General features: G+C 42.6%; 1 protein-coding gene across 1 annotated transcript; it reads right to left on the bottom strand.

Annotated features, from left to right (window-relative positions):
* Positions 1-426: 426 nt before the first annotated feature.
* Positions 427-25,272, bottom strand: otogl (otogelin-like). The gene is made up of 58 exons (XM_056386789.1): positions 25,098-25,272; positions 24,738-24,780; positions 24,348-24,393; positions 24,020-24,098; positions 23,823-23,915; positions 22,405-22,559; positions 21,450-21,571; positions 21,017-21,222; positions 20,285-20,409; positions 19,910-20,016; positions 19,640-19,746; positions 19,228-19,353; positions 19,028-19,136; positions 18,902-18,948; positions 18,668-18,813; positions 18,442-18,568; positions 18,111-18,288; positions 17,848-17,972; positions 17,372-17,581; positions 16,939-17,107; positions 16,750-16,824; positions 16,512-16,555; positions 16,099-16,264; positions 15,395-15,502; positions 15,048-15,186; positions 14,207-14,341; positions 13,903-14,049; positions 13,655-13,774; positions 13,232-13,348; positions 11,005-11,161; positions 10,768-10,794; positions 10,453-10,632; positions 10,092-10,370; positions 9,880-9,997; positions 9,714-9,793; positions 8,708-9,555; positions 8,073-8,250; positions 7,800-7,942; positions 7,693-7,716; positions 7,476-7,568; positions 7,196-7,385; positions 6,693-6,910; positions 6,213-6,354; positions 5,927-6,112; positions 5,569-5,781; positions 5,189-5,293; positions 4,953-5,060; positions 4,705-4,806; positions 4,488-4,592; positions 4,288-4,325; positions 4,114-4,177; positions 3,755-3,933; positions 3,555-3,659; positions 3,361-3,480; positions 3,082-3,127; positions 2,208-2,279; positions 1,394-1,473; positions 427-1,246 (listed from the first exon to the last, which is right to left on the bottom strand). The coding sequence occupies exons 1-58, from the start codon at positions 25,168-25,170 to the stop codon at positions 1,046-1,048; spliced, it is 7,845 nt and encodes a 2,614-aa protein (XP_056242764.1). The 5' UTR covers positions 25,171-25,272; the 3' UTR covers positions 427-1,045.
* Positions 25,273-25,997: the final 725 nt, after the last annotated feature.

Below are 25,997 nucleotides of genomic sequence, written 5' to 3'. Positions count from 1 at the left end.
CTGCATGAGCAACAGTCAGGCAGCCAGTCAAGGCAGACAGGTCTAATGTTTTGTTTTCTTGAATTCATGTAACCTCTAAAATAAGTATGTGCCTGCAATTGTTGAAAACATTTCAGCGGTGAGAGTGGTTTGGCTCAGAGATGGGGTGTGGTGGAAGCACTGGTCCAAGTGGAATGACAGGAATGTGAAAGGGAGACATGATGGACAGATGGAGAGCTGAGTCCGCTGAGGGGTTCTGTTATGAAGAGGTGACTCCCACACAGCAATAACCTTTCAGAGGTGAAACACAAACACATGTCAGCACTACAGATGCTGAATCAGGATGAGTATGTGTGTTCGAGGAAGAGAAACGACAAGGGAGTGTGAAAAGGACACATTGCAGGTCCTGAGGACACAGCCAGCCTTGAAAAAACATTCAGACAAACATACTGTTAAATCTTTTATTCTACTACTTTACTTGAAAATAAGGGAACTACATAAAAGGACAAAGATCACATTTTAGAAACTCATTAAACTTTTAGACGGAATCAAAGCATCCCATAACACTTTCATTTGTACAAAGGCTAAATTCATTTCTGATCAACTAAAATCCACATACAGTGTTTGAACCCAACAGTGGATATAAAAAATGCAACAACTGCTGCGTCAACATGATTATCTACTGTTAATATGCAGTAGAATAAGAGGCTAATGGCATTGTACCATCGCTTGAAAGCACTAGAAACCCGACTGGGTTGGCACAGCAGGTCTTAAAGAAAATGAAGACAAAGCAGACAAAAACTACTTGAAAAATATCTCCCACTTATATCAGTTATTTTCAATATATTTTAGTTACAACTACGACTCATGGCCAGTGTTGTAAAGTGTACTATAGTGACAAGTAAAATAAAACATGGCTGGTTTTCATACTTGTTCAGCAGTACTGTAAAAACCTAATGCCCCCCACCCACTCACCCCTTCATTCCTTCAATCAGACAGTCTCATCATTTGTTAAGGTTGCATTCATTTTTTAATTTTTAATTTTTTTTGCCTGGATGGATTTTTTTCAGTTCCACTGACAGGAACAGTCCACAGGCTCTTGGAAGTTGTACTCCACGACTGTGGCATTGCGAGAGCAGTAGAGTGAGACGGAGCGGGTTTGTAGTCCACTCTCGCGGCAGCACTTACAGAACCTGGCGTGACTGTTGATGTTAAAGTTGAATATGGTTGCAGACGGGCATTTCCCATCACAAGAATACACTGTAACCTGTAAGAGGACGGAGAGGGGATGATGATGGGAGAAGAGAATTCACAATAATAGAAAATAATGCATAATTTTTTTTTAGCAGTATTTTTTTTTCTCAGCTAAATCAGCCTCCTCATTTCATGCTTGCATTTCTCTCATCTCTCTCACCGGTGCATTACTCCTGCAGTCATCTTTTCTAATAGTAGTCCGAATGGCCACGCGTTTGCATGTCTTACCATCCTCTTTACCTATACACATTACACACAGAAATAAGATGCACACACAGAGGTAACGCTCAGAAATACGAAGATGCAAGTACAAACATACACAAAGAAACACACACTGGCAAACACATGCTCACACACAATCTCTGATCATTTTACCACAGAGACCTGTCATTCACACAACCCGAAAGGCCTATTGAGCAGGGCTCTTTGTTGCCCAGCAGTAGGATCTTGCCTTGATTGACAGCTGGGTGACGGGGGAGGGGAGGGGGGCACAGTTCTCACAGCAGAGATCCAGCTCGCCAATTGGCTACTGACATAAACTTAACCTTGTTTTTAAGTCAATCAAAGCCAGTTAAATGGATTCTGTGTGAGGCTGGAATGCATGAAAAGAGTAAATGATCTTCAGCTTCTTCCAGTGGATCAGTGTTAAACTTGAGTTTTTTTTGTCACACAAGTGGTGTTAGGGCTTTAAATTGAGTCTTTTCTATTAAAGTTAACATCTCTCATTGTCAGATGAACGGTCTCACAGTAGATATTTCTGCAGGGTTAAATGTTGTCCGTGATATACGGTGTTTTGGGGGTTAATCAGAGTGAGGATGGAGATGAAAAGACAGACACACACACACACACACACACACACACACACAAAAACAGACACACATTCACCCAAAGGTTGAAAGTGCAAGTGAATGAGTCATTGAGTGTGAGGGTGCCAAAGAGTCATTGCAAGTGGGAACAGTGCAGAGTGGTGGTACCTGTGTCACAGTTAGTACTACCAGTGGGAGTTACAGGATTAACGGTAAACGGTAAAACACCCACTCCAGAACCTGGGAGCATCGCCAGGATTGCAGCCGTCCGGTTCAAAGGACGTCGGGAGAACACACACAAGGTTACGTTTGGTTCATAAAACACAGTTAACGTTACACACAAACACATAGAAGGATGGAATCAGTACAGCTGGCAAGCACATGGATTTCACTTCTTTTTTTTGAGTCACTCCAGGCAGCCAGCCAAGGAACTCAGTCATTTGATGTACTACAAAGAGCAGCTCAGCAGGGCAAACTTTAACCCTGCACATCTCGCTTCCTCATTGGTAAAACGCTCACCATTGCACACCCTGATTGGCCAGACTGCAAGTTCACTGCGAAAGCAGGCAAGCGGGAGAGGCTGCGATGCCAAATCCACAGGGAGAAAATGTCACCACTGCATGTTTATTAAAAGTTTCATAAACACAACTTTCATGTGTCATTACTCAATCAAGTGAAAGTTCAGGAAGTTATGTATTGACTTAGCAATGACTTTTTAATGTTGAGTACAGCCATATTTTATCATTCTATATAACTTTTAATTATTAAGTCCTTCAATTTTCCATCAAATATTTCTTCCATCTGAGCTGTTCTGGCTCATGAATATGTCAGCAGAAAATTTAGGGACAAACTGGGAAAGCCAGGGATCATGGGAAATGTAGTGATAGGCCAATAAAAGGTTTTTATCTCTACCCCCTTCAACAGGCCACACCCCCAACCACTCAGCCATTAAGCCCATCCACTGCCAGGCAACAAGGCGCTCACCCATCTGATTGACAGCTCAAAGCAATACAAGAAGCACCAATTAAATTTGGAGACTCACATGTCCTGCAGCAACCGTCCACGTAGCTCTGAACCACACCGCCATTCTGCAAGGGGAGGAGATGTGAAACGAGAGTTAATGGGAAACACCATTTAACATTTTAATACATAATATGAGTTCACGAATAAATTAGTCAGAAGTCTTAATTGATACATAAAAGTTGAACTGTTACATAAAAAAAAACTATTATTGTGCATTAGAAAAATGAATGTAAACAACTAGTGGCATCAAGAGTTTTAACCTTAAATTCCCAAATATAGTACATTCAGAGGTTCTGACCTGAATACACTCTGTGTCATTGAAAGGCGGGCAAACCACCCCAGATGCAAGGATCACTGCTCCCACCGCTGTTTCCATACAGTCGTAACGTGTACAGTTCTCCACCCAGGAACTCCCTGCCTGCACACACAATCAGAATCAGTATTGCCTGACAAAGGGAGGATTGGGAAACATGTGGATGTATTTGTTCTTACAGCAAAAAGCTCTGATGTCCCGTTTTCATTGGTGAAAGTACAGGAAACATTTTTACAGGAGCCGCAGCACACCTGAGGGTCTGAGGATGGAAAATACACCTGGTGCTAAAAAAAAAGATGAAGCGAATGCAGGAATGAATGACGAGTAGAGCAATTACGGTGTGATCTATCGAAATGTGTTAAATGTGTTGAATGCATACTGGTCCACATTTTTGGGAGCAGTTGACAGAGGTGATTTCCATGGCGTAGAAGCCAGAGTCTGGGTCTCTGTGATTTAGGCAGTGGACAGTGTAGCACAGCTCTCCCTCAAAGTACTGAACCAGAGACTGGCCTGGTCCCAACACTGTTACCCCTTGGAAAAGACACACCTCTGCCTTCTCTACACACACAAACACAAACAGGATAAATAACTATACTGTAAGTGACAAAGGTTTTTCATGCTATTCAGGTACCAGGCAGCCTGGAAATTGAAGCAGTGAATAAATAATGTCTACAGCATGTCTATTGTCACAGGAGTGAAAGGTGTGTCTGTGTGCTTTCATGCATGGATTATACATACGGCATATATACTGAGGACAGCCACAATTGGTGCTGCTGTCTGGAATCTTGACCAACACCTCCCCCTGAGAGAAAACAGAAAACAGCTGACTTAACTGAATTTACTCACTTTTTCTTCCTTCTAGCAAAGACCTGTTTAGATAGTGACTTGTGATGCAGCTTTTTGCTGACTTACCACCTGACAGATGGGGAGGGAGCTATCACATTGGCATTCTGGGAGTGACAGAAAGAAAGTTAAAGAGAGAGCTAGCTTGACGCTTATGCAAGAACATGACAGGCATAACAAAGTCTGAGATTATTCCAATCATCAACTCAACGCAGCAGTGAACTGACACCAGTAACAAATAGGATTTATGTGTGTGCATGTGTGTGTACCGCAGTGATGCTGTGGACAGCAATGCCCGGGTACAGCAGTTTGAACCAAAGAGAGACCAGGTGCACAGCTCAAAGGTGATTCAGGGCACAGGCTGACATCACACACTGCAACACATGGAGACACACAGGAAGAAACTATAAACATGACTTTGAAGACACACACACACACACACACACACACACACACACACACACACACACACACACACACACTTACCACAATGATACTGTGGACAGCAGCTGTTGGTGGTGTTTAAATCCACAGCCAGAATTTCTCCATGTGAACATGTTGGAATGGGCTCAATACATGACTCACACACTGATCAGACAGAAAACACAAACAACAAACACAGTTTTGTTGCTGTAATTAAGATAAAAAGTCAAAAATGGAGACACAGCAGATGGCCGACCCATACCAAAGACGTCCAGTTTTAGACTGACCTGTGAACCACAATTAAAACTTACCACACAGGTAAGAGTAGCAGCAGGATTTTTGCCCCCTGACCTCCACTAGGAACTGATCTTCCCTGCAGTCGGGGGCAGAGACAGGAGGGCACGCCATGGGGTCACACTCTAAAGACCATTTACAGCAAAGTGTTTAGTGAAAGCAAAAGTTAAGCCCCAATATCACAGTCAACAGAAAGTTTCAAAAGTCTGAAAGCTTTGCACTAAAAAGCTAAAAAATGGAAGTTTGTTTGTACCACATCGGTACTCTGGGCAGCAGGATAGAGCACTGTAACCCATCAGTAGCCTGTTCCCATTATCACAAGGTGGAACTTCGCTGTCACAGATGGTCATGTTGCACTCTGACAGGTAGTGAAGGAGCAAAAACAAAGGGGAAAGAAAGATGATTTAATGGGTCTTGTGTTCACTGAAATACTATGATTTTTGATGACTGAAATTAGAGGGGATACTGGTTAGCTACAGAACTGATGAACCATCATCAGCAATATAATATAGCTATAGAGTGAGACTTAAAGAGTGAATGAAGAAAAAAACATTAAACCCTCATCTCTGAATCATAATCTCTAGAAGTTCATATCAGGGACCAAATGATTTGCTTGACAACTTTTAAACTCACCACAGATCTTCTTGGGGCAGCAGGCTCCTTCTTCCAGTACATCCAGTACATACTCTCCCTCCCTCTCACACAGTGGTGTAGGGACAGAGTTACAGTCTGGTTCAACAGCCACCACAGAGCCATTCTCCATACATTTGTAAAGACAGCAGCCGCGAGCAGAGCCATTCCACACCTCGCCCGGGGCCCGGGGGTTACCCTCGTTATCTGTGCACACTAGATACAACATAGCCGAGTAAATACACAGACGATGCAGCTATATGTGAGTCTAGGATTGATATAAAGCACAGTCCAAAACTCACTCAGACTCTCTGACAGTGCAGTTTTCATCACAAATGCATGTAATTACTCTTTCACTCACCACAGCGATCCTCAGTTACGCAGTAAGGGGAGTCAGCACGGTGCAGAATGGTACCACTGCGGCACACACACTCCTCTCTGATGAAGGAGCAGGTGGTTTCCTCATAGTACTCTCTGTTCAAACAGGTGCGGCTGGTGCAGGTGCTCACACACGGCTGATACTCCTTTCCAGGGGGACATCGCAGTGCTACAGGATGACAGACGCTTAGCAATGCATGAACAAATGAGAAACATGAGTGAGTACATCTGCATGTGTGTGTGTCATTTCTTCGCCCGTGTCTCCTTACGGCAGAAGTTGTGCCGTCTCCAGCTGATGCAGACTTGATGTGTGTAGCAGACTGCCACGTACGCCGCCAGAAAATCACACTGGTGATCTTTGTAGTGCAGGTCCCCTGCCCACATGATGTCGCAGAACTGCTCCGGAGGCACCTGCAAATTCACAACCAGGCCACAATTATGTCATGTTTCATTATGATTATTTTCATTATTGATTAGCCTCTTTATTTATTAATATTTTTTGGATTACCCAAATAACAATTTAGTCTTTAAAATGTAATAAAAAAACTCCATAGCGATGTGGTCAAACAGCTTGTTTTATCCGACCAACAGTTTTAAACCCCAAGATATTCAATTAACAATGATATAAAATAAAGACAAACCTAAATCCTCACATTGGAAAGGCTGGAAACAGAGAATGTTTAGAGATAATGACAAAGTAACAACACACATGCTCTGCAATAAAAACACTTTGTGAATACGGTAGCTACCTTGCTGTGGCATGGTGTGAAGGCTCTCTGGAAGAGCATGGAGAGACAGGTGGAACAATCCCCTGTGGTGCAGTTGTCTCCGACCCTGCGTGTGTGTTCGGTTTCATCGGTAGTGTGCACTCTCCACGCCTGCAGGAAGAGCATCATGTCTCCCACCTCTCTGACCACTGTGCCATTGGGCAGCCTCAGGTCATCTTCTGGGTTCCCATCACAACAACCTGGCATAATGGTCAGACAAATGTTTGGTGTATGTGTCGATGTGAGTTATACATCTGCATTGTCAGTGAGCAATATAACTGTTGAGTGAGATAATGTGCTTGTGAACCTGCCTAATTACACCAAGTGGCTCTCAACATCTCAAATTGTCATATCCCATAATGACACAAGTCAAAGTGATGCTGCTGTTTAGACATTAAGCCCTTAGGTGCTGATGTCTAGCACTCAGATAAATGAGGCTGGTGCTGACGCAGTCAAAGCAGGTGTGTATGTGTGTGTGAACTCACCACAAAGGCCTCGAGTGGGCACAGATGCATTATGAGGAGTAATGTACTGCAGCACCATGATGCCAGTGCTGTGATACCACTGCATGCTGACCCCACCAGGTGTATGAATCAAGTACATGCTGCCTGTGTCCTCCACATAGAGGGAGTGATGGGAAAATGGGAGCCTGACAGGTCTGTAGTTCATTGTCACCTGGAGACAGATGGACACGAAGGGGGAACAAGAATCACATTAAGAGGCATAAGTTGAATTTTTGGCAGTAAATTAGGTAAAGGGAGTCACCTTGCGATCCAGTCGGTTGATAATGATTCTGTAGGAGGAGGTAGTGATGTTCAGCTTCTTAAAGCAAAGACCAGATGTCCCACCTGTTGGATTCTGTAGCAGAGTGAAATTACAGAATGTAATGATACAAGATTAATATTTACTGAATGCGTAACTTTTGATTCTGATGCAAACACATCTGTAGGGAATGATAGGGAAGAGAAGTGACTGTACTCACAGTCCTTCTGATGGAGTTCACACTCTACAAAGAAAAGAAAACATTTCACAAAAAAAAAAAATTGTTTGATTTAAGATTCAGTTCATATTTTATTCTTTGTATGTTACCTGGCTGGTTGGACATTTCTCCACAGTGCCAATAATAGTCTCTCTGGGCAGGTTAACCAGGATGTAGGAGCCGTTATCATACAAGGCTACATTGTTGCCATCAAAGGTGATCACACGCAGGTCTGACATCACAGTGCAGCGACCTGGGAAAAGCCAGCCGTATCAGTAAAATCAAACACATCATCTGAGCAAACAATGGGTTCTAATCACTCATCCTTCCTATTACTGGACCAATAGCAAAGTCAGATTTTTGACATAAACAACCAAACCTACAGGGGCACTGCCACTGAGGACAGCAGGGGTCTGTGTTGATGAGGATGGGCAAGCCCAGCAGACTGCACTGGGGCTGGGTGGTGTTGTAGCGACAGTGGAGAGAGGAGTTGTGAAGCAGCAGCTCTCCATTGAAACAGATCAGCTCTGCACATTCGTCGATACGGTAGGAGTACGGGGGCTGTGGAGTCACACACCTTTTGTTTTAGAAAGCATGTCTACATGCCACAGCACTCCTTCATAGCCATCTGCAGACTTGTTTCCATTAGTAAACACAAAACAATTCTGTACGTTGATTTTTTTTTTCCAGTTTCTAAATCCATCAACCTGCACATACACATTCTTTTGACTGTGCATTGATACGTATGGTAATAGTATGTTTATTGACAATTAAAACATTTCATAATGAAATGTTTATACTAACCAATCCACAGAAAGCCTATACAGCATAAAGCATAATTTGTACTGCAAGAATGTAATAGGTCTTTTTTCACAAAGGATGATGATGTAATCAATGTGATCAATTACATAGTAAACATGGCATAAATGTCGCAATTTGTCAAGTTCCATACACAGATTTATCTTTCAGGTGTTTATGTGACTGTACATTAACCTTTAATTACGACAGCAACACTTACTGTGCAGGGAGTAGTGGGGAAGAGAAACGGAGGTGTTGTTGATGCTTCTTCTGTTATAGGAGAGATGCCAGGACTTGTGACTATTTCTGTGGTTGCCCGCTCAGTAGTGGGCTCCACAGTTGTAGGAAGTGTTGCTGTGGTTGTCACAGCTACTGTTGAGGTTGTTGGGGTGGTGGTCTCTATGGTGATGGTTGTATCTGCTGGTCTAGGTTGAGAAGTGGTTGTGGTTGCAGTGGTGGTTTCAAGGACAGAAGTGGTGGAGGTGGGGGCGGAGGTTACGGGGGTAGTCAGCTCTGGTGTTGATGGTGCGGTGATGGTGGTAGAGGTAGGACTGGTGGTGGAAATAAGGGTAGTATGGGGTGGAGCAGAAGTAGTGCCCTCAGTGGATACAGTGGTGGGCCTTGCTGTGGTGACGGTCGTAGTGACCCCTGTGGTTTGGGTGGGGATCATTTCAGTCGTGCTGAGAGTGGTTGTCTCTGGTGGGGTTGAAGGAGCAAGAGTGGTGGAAACAGTAGTGGTGGGCGGAGCAGGAGGAGATGTGGATGGAGATGGGGTGAGCGGACTGGTGACATGCTCAGTGGATGATGTTGCACTGGAAGTAGTAGGAGTGGTAGTAGTTGATGTGGTTGTTGTGGGCCTGATCGTCGAGGAGGTAGTTGTTGCTCTGGTGGAGGTGGTGGTTGTGGTGGTGGTCGTAGTCGTGGTGGTGGTAGTGATAGTTGTCGGCCTTGTGGTAGAAGTAGTAGTAGTCGTAGTGGTTGTTGTGGTTGGTGTTGGTGGTGATGTTGTAGTTCTGTTGGACCTTATCACATATGCAAAGGGCGTCGGAGTCGGGGGAAGGGACACACCTGGAGGAGACAATTAATATTATAAAAAAATGATTTACTTAATAAAATTCATAAAAGAATGCCAAGAAGACTTGTAACACTAATTTATGTGTTGTATGAGAAAAATATTACCTTTCTTATGGCATTTTTAAGACAACAAACTCATCTGTTGTACTCACAGTCCTCTGTGTAGACACATCTTCTAGTCACTTCATCAAGGACCATGTTCCTAGGACAACGTGGGAAGCAGCCCTCCACACTGCAACATACAAAACCTATTTCAGGACTTGAGACTAGATTATGTTGGCTGTATAATGAGTGCTTTTAATGAGGCAAGCCTCTTACGGAGGCAGAAACTGGCAGCGTGTGGCATCTGGGTCACTGCATGTGTGGACACAGGGGCTCGCGCAGGCCTGGTAGCGCCACTCACACATCATACGGTAAGGTATCACAAAACTGCTTTCTGCCAGAGAAGAGGAAAAATACTTGATTTGTTAGTGTTTGCGTGTATGCATATGCATGTATGTGTATGTTGGGTACAGTAATTTGTTTCTGACCCTCCAATGTGAAGCTGCTGCTCATTTTGAAGCCCTCTGAGGTGTCATATCTCTGGGCTTGTGCAAAAGTGCGTGTCAGTGTCAGAAAGAACCCAGGTTGGCTGACAAGCTCAAATGAAGTGTGACCTGGCAGAAACAGTCCCTGGTGCTGGATGAAGGTTGCCCTGCGACTAAACTCTGCATCTCGAGTCCAGCGCTCCAACTGAAGGCGGCTGCGCCCAGACACGACAAGGAAATAGTTTGGTCTCTCAGCAGACTCCAGTGACACCACAGGGACACCTGGGAAAATAAGGGAATGGGGGTTAATGTACCCCCAAAACAAAGAGCAGTAGTGTATAATTGTGTGAATGTTGACACTCACGTGATGTTCTGTCCTTCTGCAGCCCTGCTGTGATCATGAAGTTGAACAGTAGGCCTGGGGCAGGCAACTGCCCAGGTCTCTCTGTTACCAGAGGAAACACTGAGCTGCTGGTGCGATTCACTCCGAACATGGTGTCATTATAGACAGCACTCAGCAAGGAAAATGGGCCATTTCCTAGCTCTGTGAGGGGAGTGCCGGAGCAAGAGAAGAAATTAGTGTGGTGGCAAGCTAGCAGGGAATCAGAGTGGTTGACATTTGGAAACAAAAATCAACCAATTAGCTCTCTGAAAATTAGCAACCCATATTTCTACATACCTTGATTATAGTATTCACAATCATAGGCTGAAAGAGAGTAAAAAAGTTATAAAGCATTTCAGTAACATGGATGTAATCACAAGACAACATATAATGAAAAATTACAGAATAGTGGGTGATGCAAAGAGGGACTGGTCAAAGTGGGTCAAAGAAGTTAGTAGGGGTCACATCCCTTATCTGTATAGAGTAGACCAGTGCACTATGAGCATGTGTGTGTCAGTGTATGTGTGTACTCACGACAGACAGAGGGAGATCGCCAGTGTATTGTGACCCCTCGTTGACAACACTTGTGTGCATATGCAGCGATGGACGTACAGAGACACTCACAGTCTCCCCCACGGTTACAATTACAAGTGTCTGTTAGGCAGTTCCTATAGAACCAGGCCACATCCACCTGGAGGGTACACACGTACACACACGTACACACACGTACACACACACACACACACATACATACACACACACACACACACACACACACACACACACACACACACACACACACAATCATAAAACGAACCGGGCCAAATCTCGCTGGGGGGAACTAGGGGAGGTCTTGTTTAGGGGATGAGTTGTTCTCAATAATTCAGACAGGGAAGGAGTGATGAGATATCAGGATAAAGGAATGTGGGTCAACCTCTGGTGCAGAGGGGATCGGATGAGCTCGGATGACAGACAGACAAAATGCATGAGCAATGAGTTGGTCCGTCCAATGGCGAGATTAACAGGACCTATGTGTTTCTGACAATCGCTACCGGCTACTGTAATGCACATATACCGCATACTTCACTAGAGCAAAATTTTTATCTCTAGTATTCTGATTTTAGAAGATACGACAAGCACAGATATTGATTAGCCGGTGTCATCCTGGCTGGAGCAGCAGGCTTGCACTTAAATATTAAAGTCGTGTTACTAAAGGGGTACTACAGACATTTTATTATCATTATATTGCTTATGAACACTTAAAAAAATCTAGTCAGAAAATCTGTGAAATATTGGTAATATCAGGGAAGTCATAAAACTGAAGTCATAAAAGTGTAGCAGTTGTTTAGGTTTAAGAACAAACACTGACCAAAGTTGCCCTATAATCCAGATTATACCGCAAACCAAAAAAACTATTGTCTTTGCAGAGCAAGGGCACTTACATATTGAATTAGAATGAAGGTGTTTTTCTTGAGAAAGGTGAGTTTTGGAATCAGAAATGTAGAGATAGATTTTATCTGGCTTCCTCCTCTCCAATTAGGATGTAGAGAAAACTACAGCGAAATCACAAAAATGAGGATGTTTGGCTAATTTCAGTGGTGTTTTCAAATGTTTCTTCTCCTTTTTGAAAAAAATTGGAACAGCTACAGTGAACATACGATTCACTGTCTGAAAGTAAGAGACGCATAGCTTCTTGCTAGACTTCAGAAAAAAACTCTCGGATTTGTCCTCTAACCATGACTTTATAGATTAAAGCTTTGAAATCCTCTGGATTTACTTATTTGCGTGAAACCATCTTTTCTATATAAATCCAAGCAAAGAAACAAACTGCCATGAAAAGAGCAGGATCAGTTGCCTCTTTGCCCCCTGAATGATAAGTACGAGGCAATGTTTTTCTTACTACACTTTAAACAAATGTCCTGTACCAATATTTTAATGCTATAGTTGCAGTCCCAAATAACACACAAACTTATACAGTACATAGGTCAGAAAAAGGAAGCGATGAAAGGAATACAGAAATAATATCTCCGATGAAACCACTAGTTAAAGATGTTAAGAAATACTTTCCCAGAGTGAACATATCAGGGCTACTTCATAAAAATTGAATGCAAGTAAAGCCACAGGATTCACTTACTCTTCAGTACTCTATTAACAGATTGTATATAAATATGTTTTCATGTTGAGTGTGTCTGTTTGTCATTGACAGAGGATTAATGCTTAAAACCGGTGCCGTGACAGCAGTTATTCAAGACGTTAATTAGGAACAGCACATCATCAATAATCAAGTGATAAAACACATTAAAAGCTTCATAAGTAACTGTTAAACAGAAATATGCAAGGATTAACACTTACATATCAATTATGTTCACCTCTATTGAAAGTGTTAGTTACTTGCATAATATAAATAAAGTCGAGTAAATGTAGTGCTCCGGTGTGATCTTTGGCTTCAGTTTTTATGGTGGTTTATGGCCCAAATAATGTTTCTGTGCATATATACATGGCTCCATCTGCTGGCCACAATGAGACATACTATACTGCAATAGAACATGGACCTGTGTGTCTGTAGATGAGTGTAGCCTTGCACTTGATGTGGCATTTGGTATTTTTCTCTGGGGAACAGTGTGCTGGGATCAGTTAAGAGTTGTTCCTGTAACCCCTCAACAACTGCTACTCCCCTGGTGCAGTCAAGATAACCTTTCTACAGCTGCATTCACTCTGTAGGGACATTTGTATGTGTGTGCATCAGTTCAATGGGACTCACCACGTTGTGACAGGGTGCAAAGACATCGCTGTAGAGGAGAGCACATTCCCTCTTGGCGTACGGCTGTCTCCCTAAGTCCCCTTCACACGGTCGTTCAACTATGTAGTCACTTTCGCACTAAAACACACACATACACACACACACACACACACACACACACACACACACACACACACACACACACACACACACACACACACACACACACACACACACACACACACACACACACACACACAAGGTGATCGAGTGTCTGATTACTCCTAAATATCACAGTGGACACGAGGGAGACATGCACACATAAATTACAGGAACAACAGACAGTTAGAGAGCCGTGAAAGACTTAGTGAGTGAAGGACAGATAAAGACAGAAAGAGGGTAAATGGGTAAACAATAGAGGAGAGGAGCTAAGCTGACTCATACCTGTCCAAGAGCCCAGCTATCTCCAAAGGTCTGTGCATTACTGACTTCCATGTGGCTAGAGGTGGTCATATCATTCACCGTCACACTGTCAAAATTTCCACATAGCCCGCTGAGAAGGCCCTGAGGGAAAAAAAGCAGACTCTGAGTCATGTCAATCATGTTTTAGGATTCCTTTTATAACAGTCCAGTCTATGTCGCAGGACAATTTAAAGCAGTTATAACCAAAATATATTACTCCCAGTCCAGACCTTCCACTGAGGTCCAGCTCTGATGTGAACAGTTGTCTTGCGGTCCCAGAGGACGGTCAGGTCCTGATTGGAGAAGTGGACCACAGTGTAGTAGCCTGCTTTCCACAACTCAAATTCTGACCCTCGACCTACAACAGTGGATGGGCTCTAAGGCAGGAAAAAGTATTGTTAGCAGGTACTAGCAGGAATCGCTGGATTTTTATTGATATATTTAACTGATATATTTTTGAGAGGAAAAGAAACCCCGGTAAATTGAGTTGATTGATATATAGAGAGTGTTACTGTGTGTGTGTATTGTCCGTACTGGGTTGCCAGAGTTGTCGGTGAAGTAGATTTTGGTAAGTCCCACGTGAATAACCAGTATTTTCATGCACACAATGCCGCTCTCATAGCAGTCCTTGTTTTGGGCAACAATGGACACCTCGGTTTCTCCTGCACTCTGATCACAGGGGAAGACAAAATATTACTCTTGTGAGGAAAGGAAGTCTCGTCAGCGCTTCTCATCTCTGTCTTAGAAAGACAATGTTTTAATTTGTTTGTTCACAATTCTCCCTTTACAAATGCCACTGCGTCCAAAAATTCAAATTTCAAATTTGATTCTACCTGTTCAAGACACTGTCATTCTGGATATGTGAGAGGTGACAAGAAGAGGAAGCAAGTCTAGGCTATTAAGACAGCTGCTTCCCCATACTTTTCAGGTCTGCACGGTGGCCACCAGTTTGTTGGGTCTGTTCTGCTAATTCTAATTCTATATCCCTGGGAGCGCAAGAGCCCTGGGGTTTGAAGTGAACACTGGTCTCTTTGTGTTGCTACAGCTTTGCACAATATCTGCTAGCATTACCATGGTGCAAACCCACCAGCACACACACACAAACACACACACACCTTAATCTGCTCTAATTAAAAACCACTCTCTCTTCCAAGATTAGAAACAGGCTTGGATTTTCTCTCCCAGATCCAAATCATTCCTGGCCAGGAAATGCTCCTCCTACACATCCCATCTCTCTCACACACTCACACACGCTCACACACACACACACACACATCAAAAATACCATGTTACATCTTTACTTGCACATGCAACACTCAAATGTGCACACCAGAAAGTACTCATAGAGGTCCGCACACACACAGACTCTACTTACTTTAAGCAGGTAGACCTGACAGTCAGAGTGGTAGTCATACTCAAGGCCATCAAAGGTGTGATAGTGTCTGTCACTGTAGACAGTACACACAGCTGGACATGGTGAGTAGGTGCAATTAAAATAGCCACGGTGACACACACTGAAAAGATGGATAGGTGGATGTAGATGAGAAGAGTAAAGAGAAACAGAGGTAGGACAAAATTGCTATTTCATGCCACACATGCAAACTCGCACATACTAAATGCAGTAAAAAATACTTTGTAAATAATATAGCTGTGTCACTGCTCAGTCTGGTGTTTCTCTTCCTATGGGAAAATACAAATAGGGAGTACAGTAAAGGTATATACCATTTATAACATGATGTTTCCACACTTTCTCCAGGCAGGTATTCAAGGCCCAACCAGGCACAGGGACAGTTCTCTGGATAGTAACATTCCCCATGGTGCAGCACCAGCCTTCATGGACAAAACATAACTCACATAGGAGGAACAGAGCAACACAAATGTGTGACTTAAAACTCACATCACATTAAGTAAACTTCCTCATTCTCTATGTAAAACCTATGTATGTAACCTCTGGAGTGGATTTTGAATACATTATAGGTGTGGGAAGTAAATAAGATAACCTACCACTGTGTATTGTCAAGGTGCCTTTGATGAAGGCTTTTAATTCCCAAATGAAAAAAGCATACACTATTGTAAATGTTCTGTCAGTTGTCCTTCAATAAATACTCCTTTCGAAAGACTATCCATGTGGATTTTGACCATTAATGACGGATGACTACTGACTAACACTCTAGCTACCATGCAGCCACTGATCTCAGTTGCTACTAGTTGTGTTCTCATGTTGTTGCTTTTTACATTACATGTGTTTTACAGAATCTGAAAGGAGATACTGTAATGAACACCAAGAAGTGACTCCCTGGAAGTGTGGAAAGTCACTCAAAAGCTTATGGTATGTTTTGCAGAGTGGACTAGAATACATATTACTTTTTAAGGTCTTTTAAAAACACAAATACACAACATTGGAAGGCAGCAGGTTCTTATTTTACTCAGGAGGGCAGACACAGCCAGGGATGCATGGTGTGTTAGGAGGGCAAGTGAGGTTCAACATCAAGTTACGGCAGGTTGGTGCACAGGCCACGCCTCCTCTCTGCTCGGTGCAGCTGTGGTACACTTTCCCTTCTGGACACTCCCCGACCTCTTCACTATCAGGCTCTACAATTTGCAAGCACGCACGCACGCATGCACGCACACACGCGCACACACACGCGCACACACACACGAAAATCAATGCCCCAGTCGCCTTAAACATCAACCACAACAGCCAGTCATGGGAAACAAGCTACAACTACAGACATAAGGCTCTTGATTTCAGCAAGAGGGACACAGCATGAAACAACACTTTGTTGTTGAAACGAACGAGAGCAGGAACCAAAGGGAGGGGGCGAGTGTGGAGAGTTACCTTTTTCCTCTGGCACACACTCCATCTTCCCATTTCTGCACAGACTGATGGAGGAGACAGGAAGGGAGAGAAAAAGGAGTGAGTGTTTGGGAAAGAGAGTAATGTTATCAAACACAAGGTTAGTTTAAGTGCTCTACATCTCATTTGACAATCACTCAAGCTACACTGTGTGCAGTTGGGAGAACAGCCAAAGCGAGTTTTCACATTTCAGTGCAGGTCAAGGCCAGCTGTGACTCACCAGGGGCCGGAGGCGCTGAAGGTCACCTCGCCTGGCTGTGACACACCACCCATGGAGTAACAGTGACACTGAGACCTGAGTAAAAAACCGATGACATTTTTTTAATTACATTAACCACTGTGCATAGTTTCTGCAAAATGGTAATTGATGACCATCATTAAGATGATATATGAGGTGGTAAAGTCTTACAGCTGCACACAGCGCTGGCGCACATCGTCATAGTAACTGCCGTCTGGACAGCCACACCCCTCGGAACAGTCGTCAGGGTTACATGTCTCAGTGTTTGACAGAGCCCGACAGGAACGCCCACAAGATGACACACAAGAGTGGTACAGCATACCACCAACACACACCACTCCTGTGAACACACATACACATTTTTATATAACTGAATGTCAATTTAATTTCCACAGTTCTGTGTGCATGTTTTTACTGAATGTTTGCCACATCAAAGATACATTATCAGTGCCACGTGATGGACAATAAAGTTTTTCTGATTCTGATACAAACACAATTGCTGAATACATAAACTAGTGCACAGTTTTAAATTGTGACCATCTTGGGTAAGATGTTTAAACACAAAACAGTATAAATAAAAGCGATCCAGAAGCTAAATACTTACCACATTCAGAGACATGTGATCTGAAATTTATATGTACTCCGTGTTTGGAGCAGAGGTAAGCGTAGTGAGCCAGCGCTGTGCACAGACAGCTGCTCCCACAGTGACAGGCCTGGTAGCGGCACTGCTGCTGGTAGATGTTTGGACTGATGTAGCCATGACATGGGGCAAACACATTCCCCAGAAGCACCTCACACTGGGATGCATAGAATACTTGAACACACAAAAACAAACAAAATACTTTTTTTGAAATATTTACAGTTATAGTCTGAACAAACTGGCAGCCAAAACCTGTACAACTCATGGTGCCACCCAGGAATCAATAATACTTAGGATATCAGGGTGTATAGGGCAGTATGTAGGCCTGCTGGCAGAGGTTAATCCTCTTCATGTGAAGTATGACTTTATTCATGCCACCCTTCACTTGTTCCATTTCCCTGTATTTAATTGAATATAGACCAAGATCAGACCATAATTACCATTGTGCTGGTTCATCTCACAAGGATCTACAATGGGCAGGTTAACTGGAGCTACACAAGCAGATGACACCTTCCAAGCATTGGCATGAAGCTGGGGAGTGCCCTCTATCATACCTGCTGGAGACCTACACACACACACACACACACACACACACACACACACACACACACACACACACACACACACACACACACACACACACACACAGTCTGGTAAAGTGAAATTTTCAACACTGATCTATATTTGTGAAGTACTTGCTCACAGGAAGTCATCTCGTAGATTTCCATTGAAGGTTCCACAAAGGCCCAGCGTCTGTCCACGCCATTGGCTCTCCAGCTGCAGATAGACCCGCCCACCTTGACCATCATAATGCAACCTCAGACCAATCCCTACCTTTAGCTGTGTAAACACAGAGGTCAGCTTCCGCACCTCCACTGTATCTATATGCCCAGAGACAAACAATAAAACTCATGATCAAAGATTAAATTATTAATAAGAGTGAGGGACTTTTTTTTTTTTGAGCACAAAAAGTCATTGGTGTGAACGACACATAAATTCAGTTGTTTGTTGTTGTAAGTTTTTGTGATTCCTACCATCAACATAAGGCAGGACAGGTGCCGGGTTGACACCGATTATCACCTCGCCCTCTCTGGTCAAAGTGATCTGATGACCCACATCTTCATCCAACACCATTGTCACTGACTGAATACACACCTGCTCCTGTACACACACGTACCATACAGGAGGGCTAGTTACATCTTTGTAGGATACTGCAAGATTGGTGTGTGTGTGTGTGTGTGTAAGCCATAGTCACAATACCTCTGCACAGGTAGTATACTGCAGTGTGATAGTGAATCTGCTACCGCTGCGGCTCTTTGCCAGGACGTAATGACACGCCCCCGCCTGGAGAAACATCCTACCATCAAATGTTGTCACAAACACATCCCCCACCACCGAGCACTCCGCTAAGAGGAGACAGAGAGTGGCAACTTATTGAATCTGAATCCACTTCTTCATCTTTTGTTTGTAAATGGTATTAAAGGATAAACTTACCTGTGCAGTTGTTCTCAGTGCAGTTCCACATTCCTCCCATGCACACACTAAAAAAGAGGAGCACCCTAGGGTTAGCAGCACATTGACCATGATATATGCTCACTGGGAATACACATCCAGACTCACCAGACACTGCAGCCCTGTTGAAGCACATGTCCTTGCACATATGATGTTCCATGGTAAACACATGGACACTGAGAAACAGCGATACATGTTCCATTCTGTAGGATAAGACCTGCGGGAAAGAGGATTGGAAAACAAGAGTAAATTCAAGGTCAATTAACAGAGAGCAGAGAACAGAAATTAGGAAAGTTTTGTTTGAATACCATCAGGGCAGTAGCAGCCATCAAGACAATGCAGGTTGGTTCCCAGACACTCTTTCTCAAATGTACAGGTGGGCGGACAGCAACTGATACAGTCTCTATAAACAAAACTCTCCTCACAGCCATCATCTACATACAAACACAAACACACAGTTTCACACAAAGGCAGATTACAGAGGATAAAATAAATTATTTACACAATATATATGTATGAAATAACTAATCTGTTTTCACAGAGAGAGCAGAGCTAATCCTGGACGAAATTAGCTCTGAAATTAATCCATATTTTTGTTGATGGTAAATGGTTTTGTAAGAATAAAGCCTGCGTTTTAAAAAATACTCAAAATACATCAGGACACAACATTTGCACTGATCTTCCATTTTTCAAATGTCAAGAGCTGCAATGGTAACTTACTACAAGAAGGGAAGCTGTCCCTCCACTCCCTCACTGGATATCCAACATGTGAGCAGGCTCGGGTGTACTCAACCAAGGCTCGACAAAACGTTTCCTCATCATCAGATCTTAAAAAAAATAAATAAATAAAAAAAAAAAACCTTTTATGAAATGTTTTTTTGATACTTGGTTTCTATACAAAAAGTTTTATTACTGTAACTCAATTTACACTAACAACACAGAGAAAAGGATGAACAAGTAACAATAAGCAATGGAAGCGTTTTGACTTACACACAGAGGTCAGACACACAGCCGGCCACAAAGGGATTTGGATCAATGTTTTCATGACATGACAGAAACGGGAAGAAGAGAAGCGCACTGCATTTCTCTATGGCATCCTGCACACATTCACAATAAATACAGTATGGTATGAATACAGAGCACATGACATAATAAGAGACACAGCAAACCAAATACTGTTGCAGTCTTTTAACATACAATGACCAGTCTGGTTCTCCCTGAGTTAAAAATAAAATTGTTTATGTGTAATGTGATGGGCCTAATTACATTCCATCTTTTGCAGTATGTGAATCACACAATCAATATTCAGCTGGAGTATATGCCAATAGTAATAATGAGTGGAGTGAGTGTTTCTGTGGTTCTTACATCCATGTCTGACTCAGACTGGCACGGTCCATTGAAGTCAAGATCAACCAAGGGACAAGCTCTCTCATGAGGCAAATCCACTGCCCAGCTGTTGGCAAACACTGCAGATTCATCAGTACGAATGCCTAAAACACACCGTCAACACATATTAAGGATGGAAGGACACCTAGCACATATGCCCAGACGAAAACCACCAGAAACAGATAAAATGCATGGTTTAGCACATACACAGGCTAAAGATGGAGTTGATTCACCATTCAAACATGCACACGTGCATTTCTGCCTCTTTATTGTCACCAAACACACTTACACCAAACATTAAAATAAAAGTCTGATTTAAAAAAAAGGATATTAAGAGAGGAAATCGGATTTAAACTGTGTGTTTGTAAATGTGCCATGAAACCTAGTCGATTGCAGCTCTTCAGCCAGAGCCTTTCCACTTGTTTACTCTCTTTCTCTGAGCTCATCCAAACTCTACTGGACAGCTCTCTGCTCTAACAAGCAGGGGACCGCAGTTCATATTTCTGGTCATCTGAGGAAGGATTCTTGCTCCTTCCAGCCATTCAAACCCACACTATCAGTTCTCCACTGTCCTCCCTCTGTGGTCTCTCCAAGTCCCACTGCTACTATAATTGGTCTGAATCAGTGTTGAGCGTATAATAATAATAATTGAGGTGAGTGGGTGCTGAGAGAATGGATAAGAGGATGAGGGGCCGGTCAGGCCGGTCTTACCACGAGCTGTGGTGAGGTCATCGCCAGCAACATGGTTAAAGTTCCCACACAGGCCACAGGGGGCGCCTTGGTGCTCCTCGCTCATCTTCAGGTAAACACCAGAACCTCCGTCCCAGGCCAAAGAAAAGCCAAACACACTCTTCACCAGTAGGTAATCGGCCAGTCGCTCAATAAACACACCTCCTACAGTCTGAGGCAGACTTAGCCTGATATTTCACAGACAGACACATTAAAAGAAACCAGGGAAAGGGACCTCTTTGAAAAGCATGATAATAATGCTCTGTTGTGACTTTCTGGTCAGGACAGGATGGTGATTAACTGAGTTGTTTTTTTCCTGTTCTTAGCGAGTTGTTTTTATCGAAAAATTTCAAAATCTATCTCTGCGATTTTTGTTTTACATCTTTGCGGAACAAACACACACACACACACACACCTGCGGCCTCCCTGGTGGACCTGATAGCCAGAGATGTGGATCTCCTCCTCATTTGGAAAGAACAGGCTGAGAGCTCTTGGGCATGAATACACACTCCCGTCACACACTCTGCTGTTGTGGACCTGAGAAAACAAGATAATGGTAGAGAATTAAAGAAAGGGTCGAAGGTTCGATTAACCACAATCTGTAACCTGAGCTAGCAATCTAAAAATACAGGCACCTGTTTGGTGATGACACTGCCAGCAACAGCCACAAATGGTCGTTGTGGTGTGCCATCTGAATTGCTGCAACAACTTAATTTACTTAATTTAGGCTATGATTATCAAACAATTTATGTCAGAAGATACAAGGAATAAAGGACCTTAGATATTAAGCAATTTAATCACAAGTTGCAACGTTGAGTGCTAATTACTAGTATTTGTCGGATTTAAGGATAAATATAAGGATAATATACTATACTTTTCATTTCAACTGACTGCTTCAACTCAAGACATAAGTCTAGCAGGACAGATTCATTGTTTGATTTGTTTTTTTCATATGAACAATACAAATATCACCAGACTTTTCCTTTCAATGAGAACTTGCAAAATTGGTTGTTGCTGTTTAGTTTGAGTTTTAAAAGCTACATGAGATAGCTCAGAAAAAATAAAAAATGTCCAAAGTCTTCTGGAGGAACATACTGCATTCCAAATGCAGACAATGTGAAACTAAACAAATGAATATGACAATTGCAGTTTATATAACTCCTGTTTGTTAAAGTATTTTGGTTGGTTTAAGTAGTTCAATAACACTGTATTGAACTGCTTTACCTGATTCAGTGTATTATTTTAGTTTAAATGGAACCTTGGTGTTGCTGTAAAAGAACATGCATTCTGAGCCACAATACAGTGTTTGCCCAAGTGTTACATACTGGTTAAATATTTCAAAGGGTAATTTTAAATCAGTATGCTCTTACCCACACCGTGTACTGTGGTGTAGCTGAGTGGCAGTCCTGGGCCAGAATGTAAGAGCAGGTACCAGGGAAGTAGAAGTATATTCCGTCAAATGTTTCATAGTGGTGCTGACCCCAGGATCTGCAGATCCCGTCTCTATCCTGGCCCTGGTTAGGTACTGAGAGGAAAGTGGGCAATGCACTCAGAAGATTCTTGAAATGATGGAGTGAATCAGTTTCATGTGGTGACACAAACGAATTTCAGCAGAAATTGACAGTTTACTAAATTAAGAGAGCAAGTCATAAACTGTATCTCTTTTATTACCTTTATATCTTTGATCATTGAACTTACAAGCGGAAAATGAATACCGGAATTTTCTAAAAAGCCCTTTGTTACAGGAAATTCCCAGAGCTGGTTATGCCAAGATGCTGCCTGAGACCCTTCTCGAACTCTGAGGGGGTGGAGGCTGGTGAATCACATCTTCACATCAGTCTAATCTTATCAGAGAGTGGCTTGTCATGCTAATGGTAATCCAAAATGATACATTTTGTAAATGACATTGTACATATGTTGATTACAAAATACCAACATTTAAATTAACAAAATATTTGTTATATATGTTATTTAATATTTTGAAAATGTGGTCAGGTCCATTACCCTGATCTTCAACTTTTGCATTACAGCTGGGAGTCTTGATAATTTGTCTTGAATGAAGCTTTTATGGTCTTTTTTTTTGAGAAACCTTGTTGGTATGGTCCATTTCACACTATCTTTGTTTTCTTGAGTATGATAAACAATGTACATAGTCAATCTAAGGATTTCATTTCAAGCTTAAGTTCAGTTAGAGGCCCATCAGGAGCTATATTCTTTCCAACATGTGTCAACACTTAATTACTTCGTTGAAATTAAAAATGTCTTTACAATAAATGTGACCTCAGCTCTCTTGATATACTGTATAAGGACTTTGTTCAGAATATAGAAACCAGAAACTCCATCACTCAGCCCTTAGCCTATTACCTTAGTTCAAGTGATTTTATATCTGCTCCTATATCTGAGTAAAGTGTGTGTGCGTAGGGGTGGGGGGTGTGGGTGGAATTGGAGAGTTTTGGATTTATTTCAACAAAGAGAGATAGAGAGAGGAAGAGAAAGAGATCTGGGGAACTCTGATGATTAATGCTGGAGTGTGTGCAGGTAATTAACGTTTGCTGAATGATCGGAGAGTATGATGCGCACACACGAACAATCTCATACACACAGTCATTGTTGTATAGCTAGATAGTGTGTAACTGTTATTAAAAAGTTGTGAGCATGCTAACCAGCAAGTCTATTGCATACCAGGAATCGTGCTTGTAAGTCAACCATAGGGTTGCTCTGTGAATGATTTTATTGTAAATCTGAGCTGCGCCAGAGGAAGATATGTAGATGTGTGTGTATTACTCACTGATCTGGCAGCGGTCTCCCAGTGCCTGGAACTGAGCACAGTCACACACACCGCCCTCCTGACACCAGCCACCATTGAGGCAGCCGCAATATTCTGGGAGAGACGTGAAGAAATTCAAGTTGACTTTTCCCAGCCAATCTGATAGTTCTAAGCTTCTATGAATGCATTTGGGATCACTTCATATGTAGTGGATTTACCTGAAGAAGCATCTCGGGCTGTGTAGTTGTGTAAAATGCTGCGTGACAGAGAACCCTCCGATAGCAGTGGTCTGTAGGTCTTGGAAAACAACGAACACTTAGAGCAGTTCCTCAAATGCTTCTAAAGCTTTAATGGCATCAGTGATAGAGTGCTGTATGGTTGGTGTACCTGCTGCTGTAAGTTAAAAGTTGCATCAGGTTGAGTGGGAGAAACTGTATGTGTTAGTGAGTGTGTTTCATTCTTTACAAAGACAGCTTTGTGCCGGTTAGGGTGTGCGCATGTGGGTGCCCTGACCTCGTCTGGTTCTCTTAGGTGTAGTGTACCAACCTCCTCCCCGAGGAGATCCCGTTTCCTCCGAAGTGCATTAGCCCTTCTGCACACACACAAACATGCACATTAGTGGGAAAAAACAGTCAGAGGGGAGACTTAAGTGCACTTTACACCACTTGAATTCAGACAAACTACTCTTTACTGAACCCTCACACACACAAGTGCACATACGCACGCACGCACACACACACTCGTATGCTGTCTCTGTCACACGCTCTAGTGACACAAACAGAAAGTGCAAATGCTTTCATCACTGTGAACCTATAAAATTGTGTGAGATTATTCGTGAAAAAAAAACATGTTTTTTTTTTAACACAATATTACTTACATTTTGGCCACACTATTAATGACAGAAAATCAATCATTCCATTTTTTCCCTGAATTTACCTCTGTAGTCTTCCCTCTGCCACTGATAGTCGGCTCTGAGCTCCTAAATACAAAGTTAGTACAATTAACATTAAGTTGTTAACCAGTCAATGTAGATATCAATTATCTATTATAAAACCATTTTTATAGCTATAGTGTCAGATCAGAAACATTTTAGTAATTCACATCAGGACACTTAAATCCTATAATATACTTGATGCTTCAAGGGGTATTATGACTTTATAATATAAATAATCTTTATTACCAATGTTAAACCTGTTAATATCCCTCCATGTTTATAAATGTAGTTCACATCCATATCTGTAGGCAACTTTATTACACTAATGTAACATTTTGGATAACTAAAACTGTCAGACTCACCCTCAAGTAGCAGCAAGTGGGAGATTGAAAACGACATGAGAAGAAATCGTTTCACTGTCCACTTTAAGTTCATCTCAGAGTCCGAGGATGTCCCGCTGAAACGTTAACGGTGCATCTCAGTGGTTCCGAGAGGAAAGGATTTAGGTATGTTTGGCAGCACCGGGACGATGGCTGGTTGTAGCTGTAAAACCTACCTGGTGGCGACAGCCCCTCTGAGCAGATGACGAATAGCCTACACCTGTGTAACCAGGTAAGCCTGCACTGCTCTCTGTCACTCCAACATCCTCAGTCAGCGTGCAGGCTTAGCTGTTCACCCCTGTGGTGTCTATGTGTGTTTGTGAGCCCGCAGGTCTGTTGCTCCATCACGGAGGTTTTCACCTGTAGTGTTACCGTAAAATTTCTGGCTGACCACATGACCTGGGTGGGACACTTGGAAGTAGATAAACACAGCCAGAGGTAAATGGCGAAGCTGATGAGCCAAACAGAGGGCTGGGAAGTTCACTCCAGACTGCTCATTGCTAGTACAAGTTAGATAACTAAAAGATAAGTTTATCAGCAGCCTCTCAACAGTGTCAACGGTTCTTGAGACATCAACCAGACATAAAGCTAACCGATAATTCATGTGCCACCAGACACAAAACCACATAATGTACTGAAAAAAAAAAAAAAAAAAAGAAGATATATAGAAAAAACTAAAACACTGTAAAATAAGGCCAGTAAGTTGATGCTGCGTCTAACGCCATTTTAAAGTTAATGTAAACAACTAAGCTAGCTGGTTTAGCGCAATGTTCATCTCTGTACAAGGAGCAAGTAAGCTAGCTTAATATAGCTTGTAATGTAAATAAAATACGGGTACATGGAGTCCTGAGCAGAGAACGAAATCACACTACCGCTGATGTG

The sequence above is a fragment of the Seriola aureovittata genome, chromosome 10 (genome assembly GCF_021018895.1).
Source record: "Seriola aureovittata isolate HTS-2021-v1 ecotype China chromosome 10, ASM2101889v1, whole genome shotgun sequence".
In the NCBI taxonomy this organism is placed as follows: Eukaryota; Metazoa; Chordata; class Actinopteri; order Carangiformes; family Carangidae; genus Seriola; species Seriola aureovittata.
This window is presented reverse-complemented; position numbering and strand designations above follow the sequence as displayed.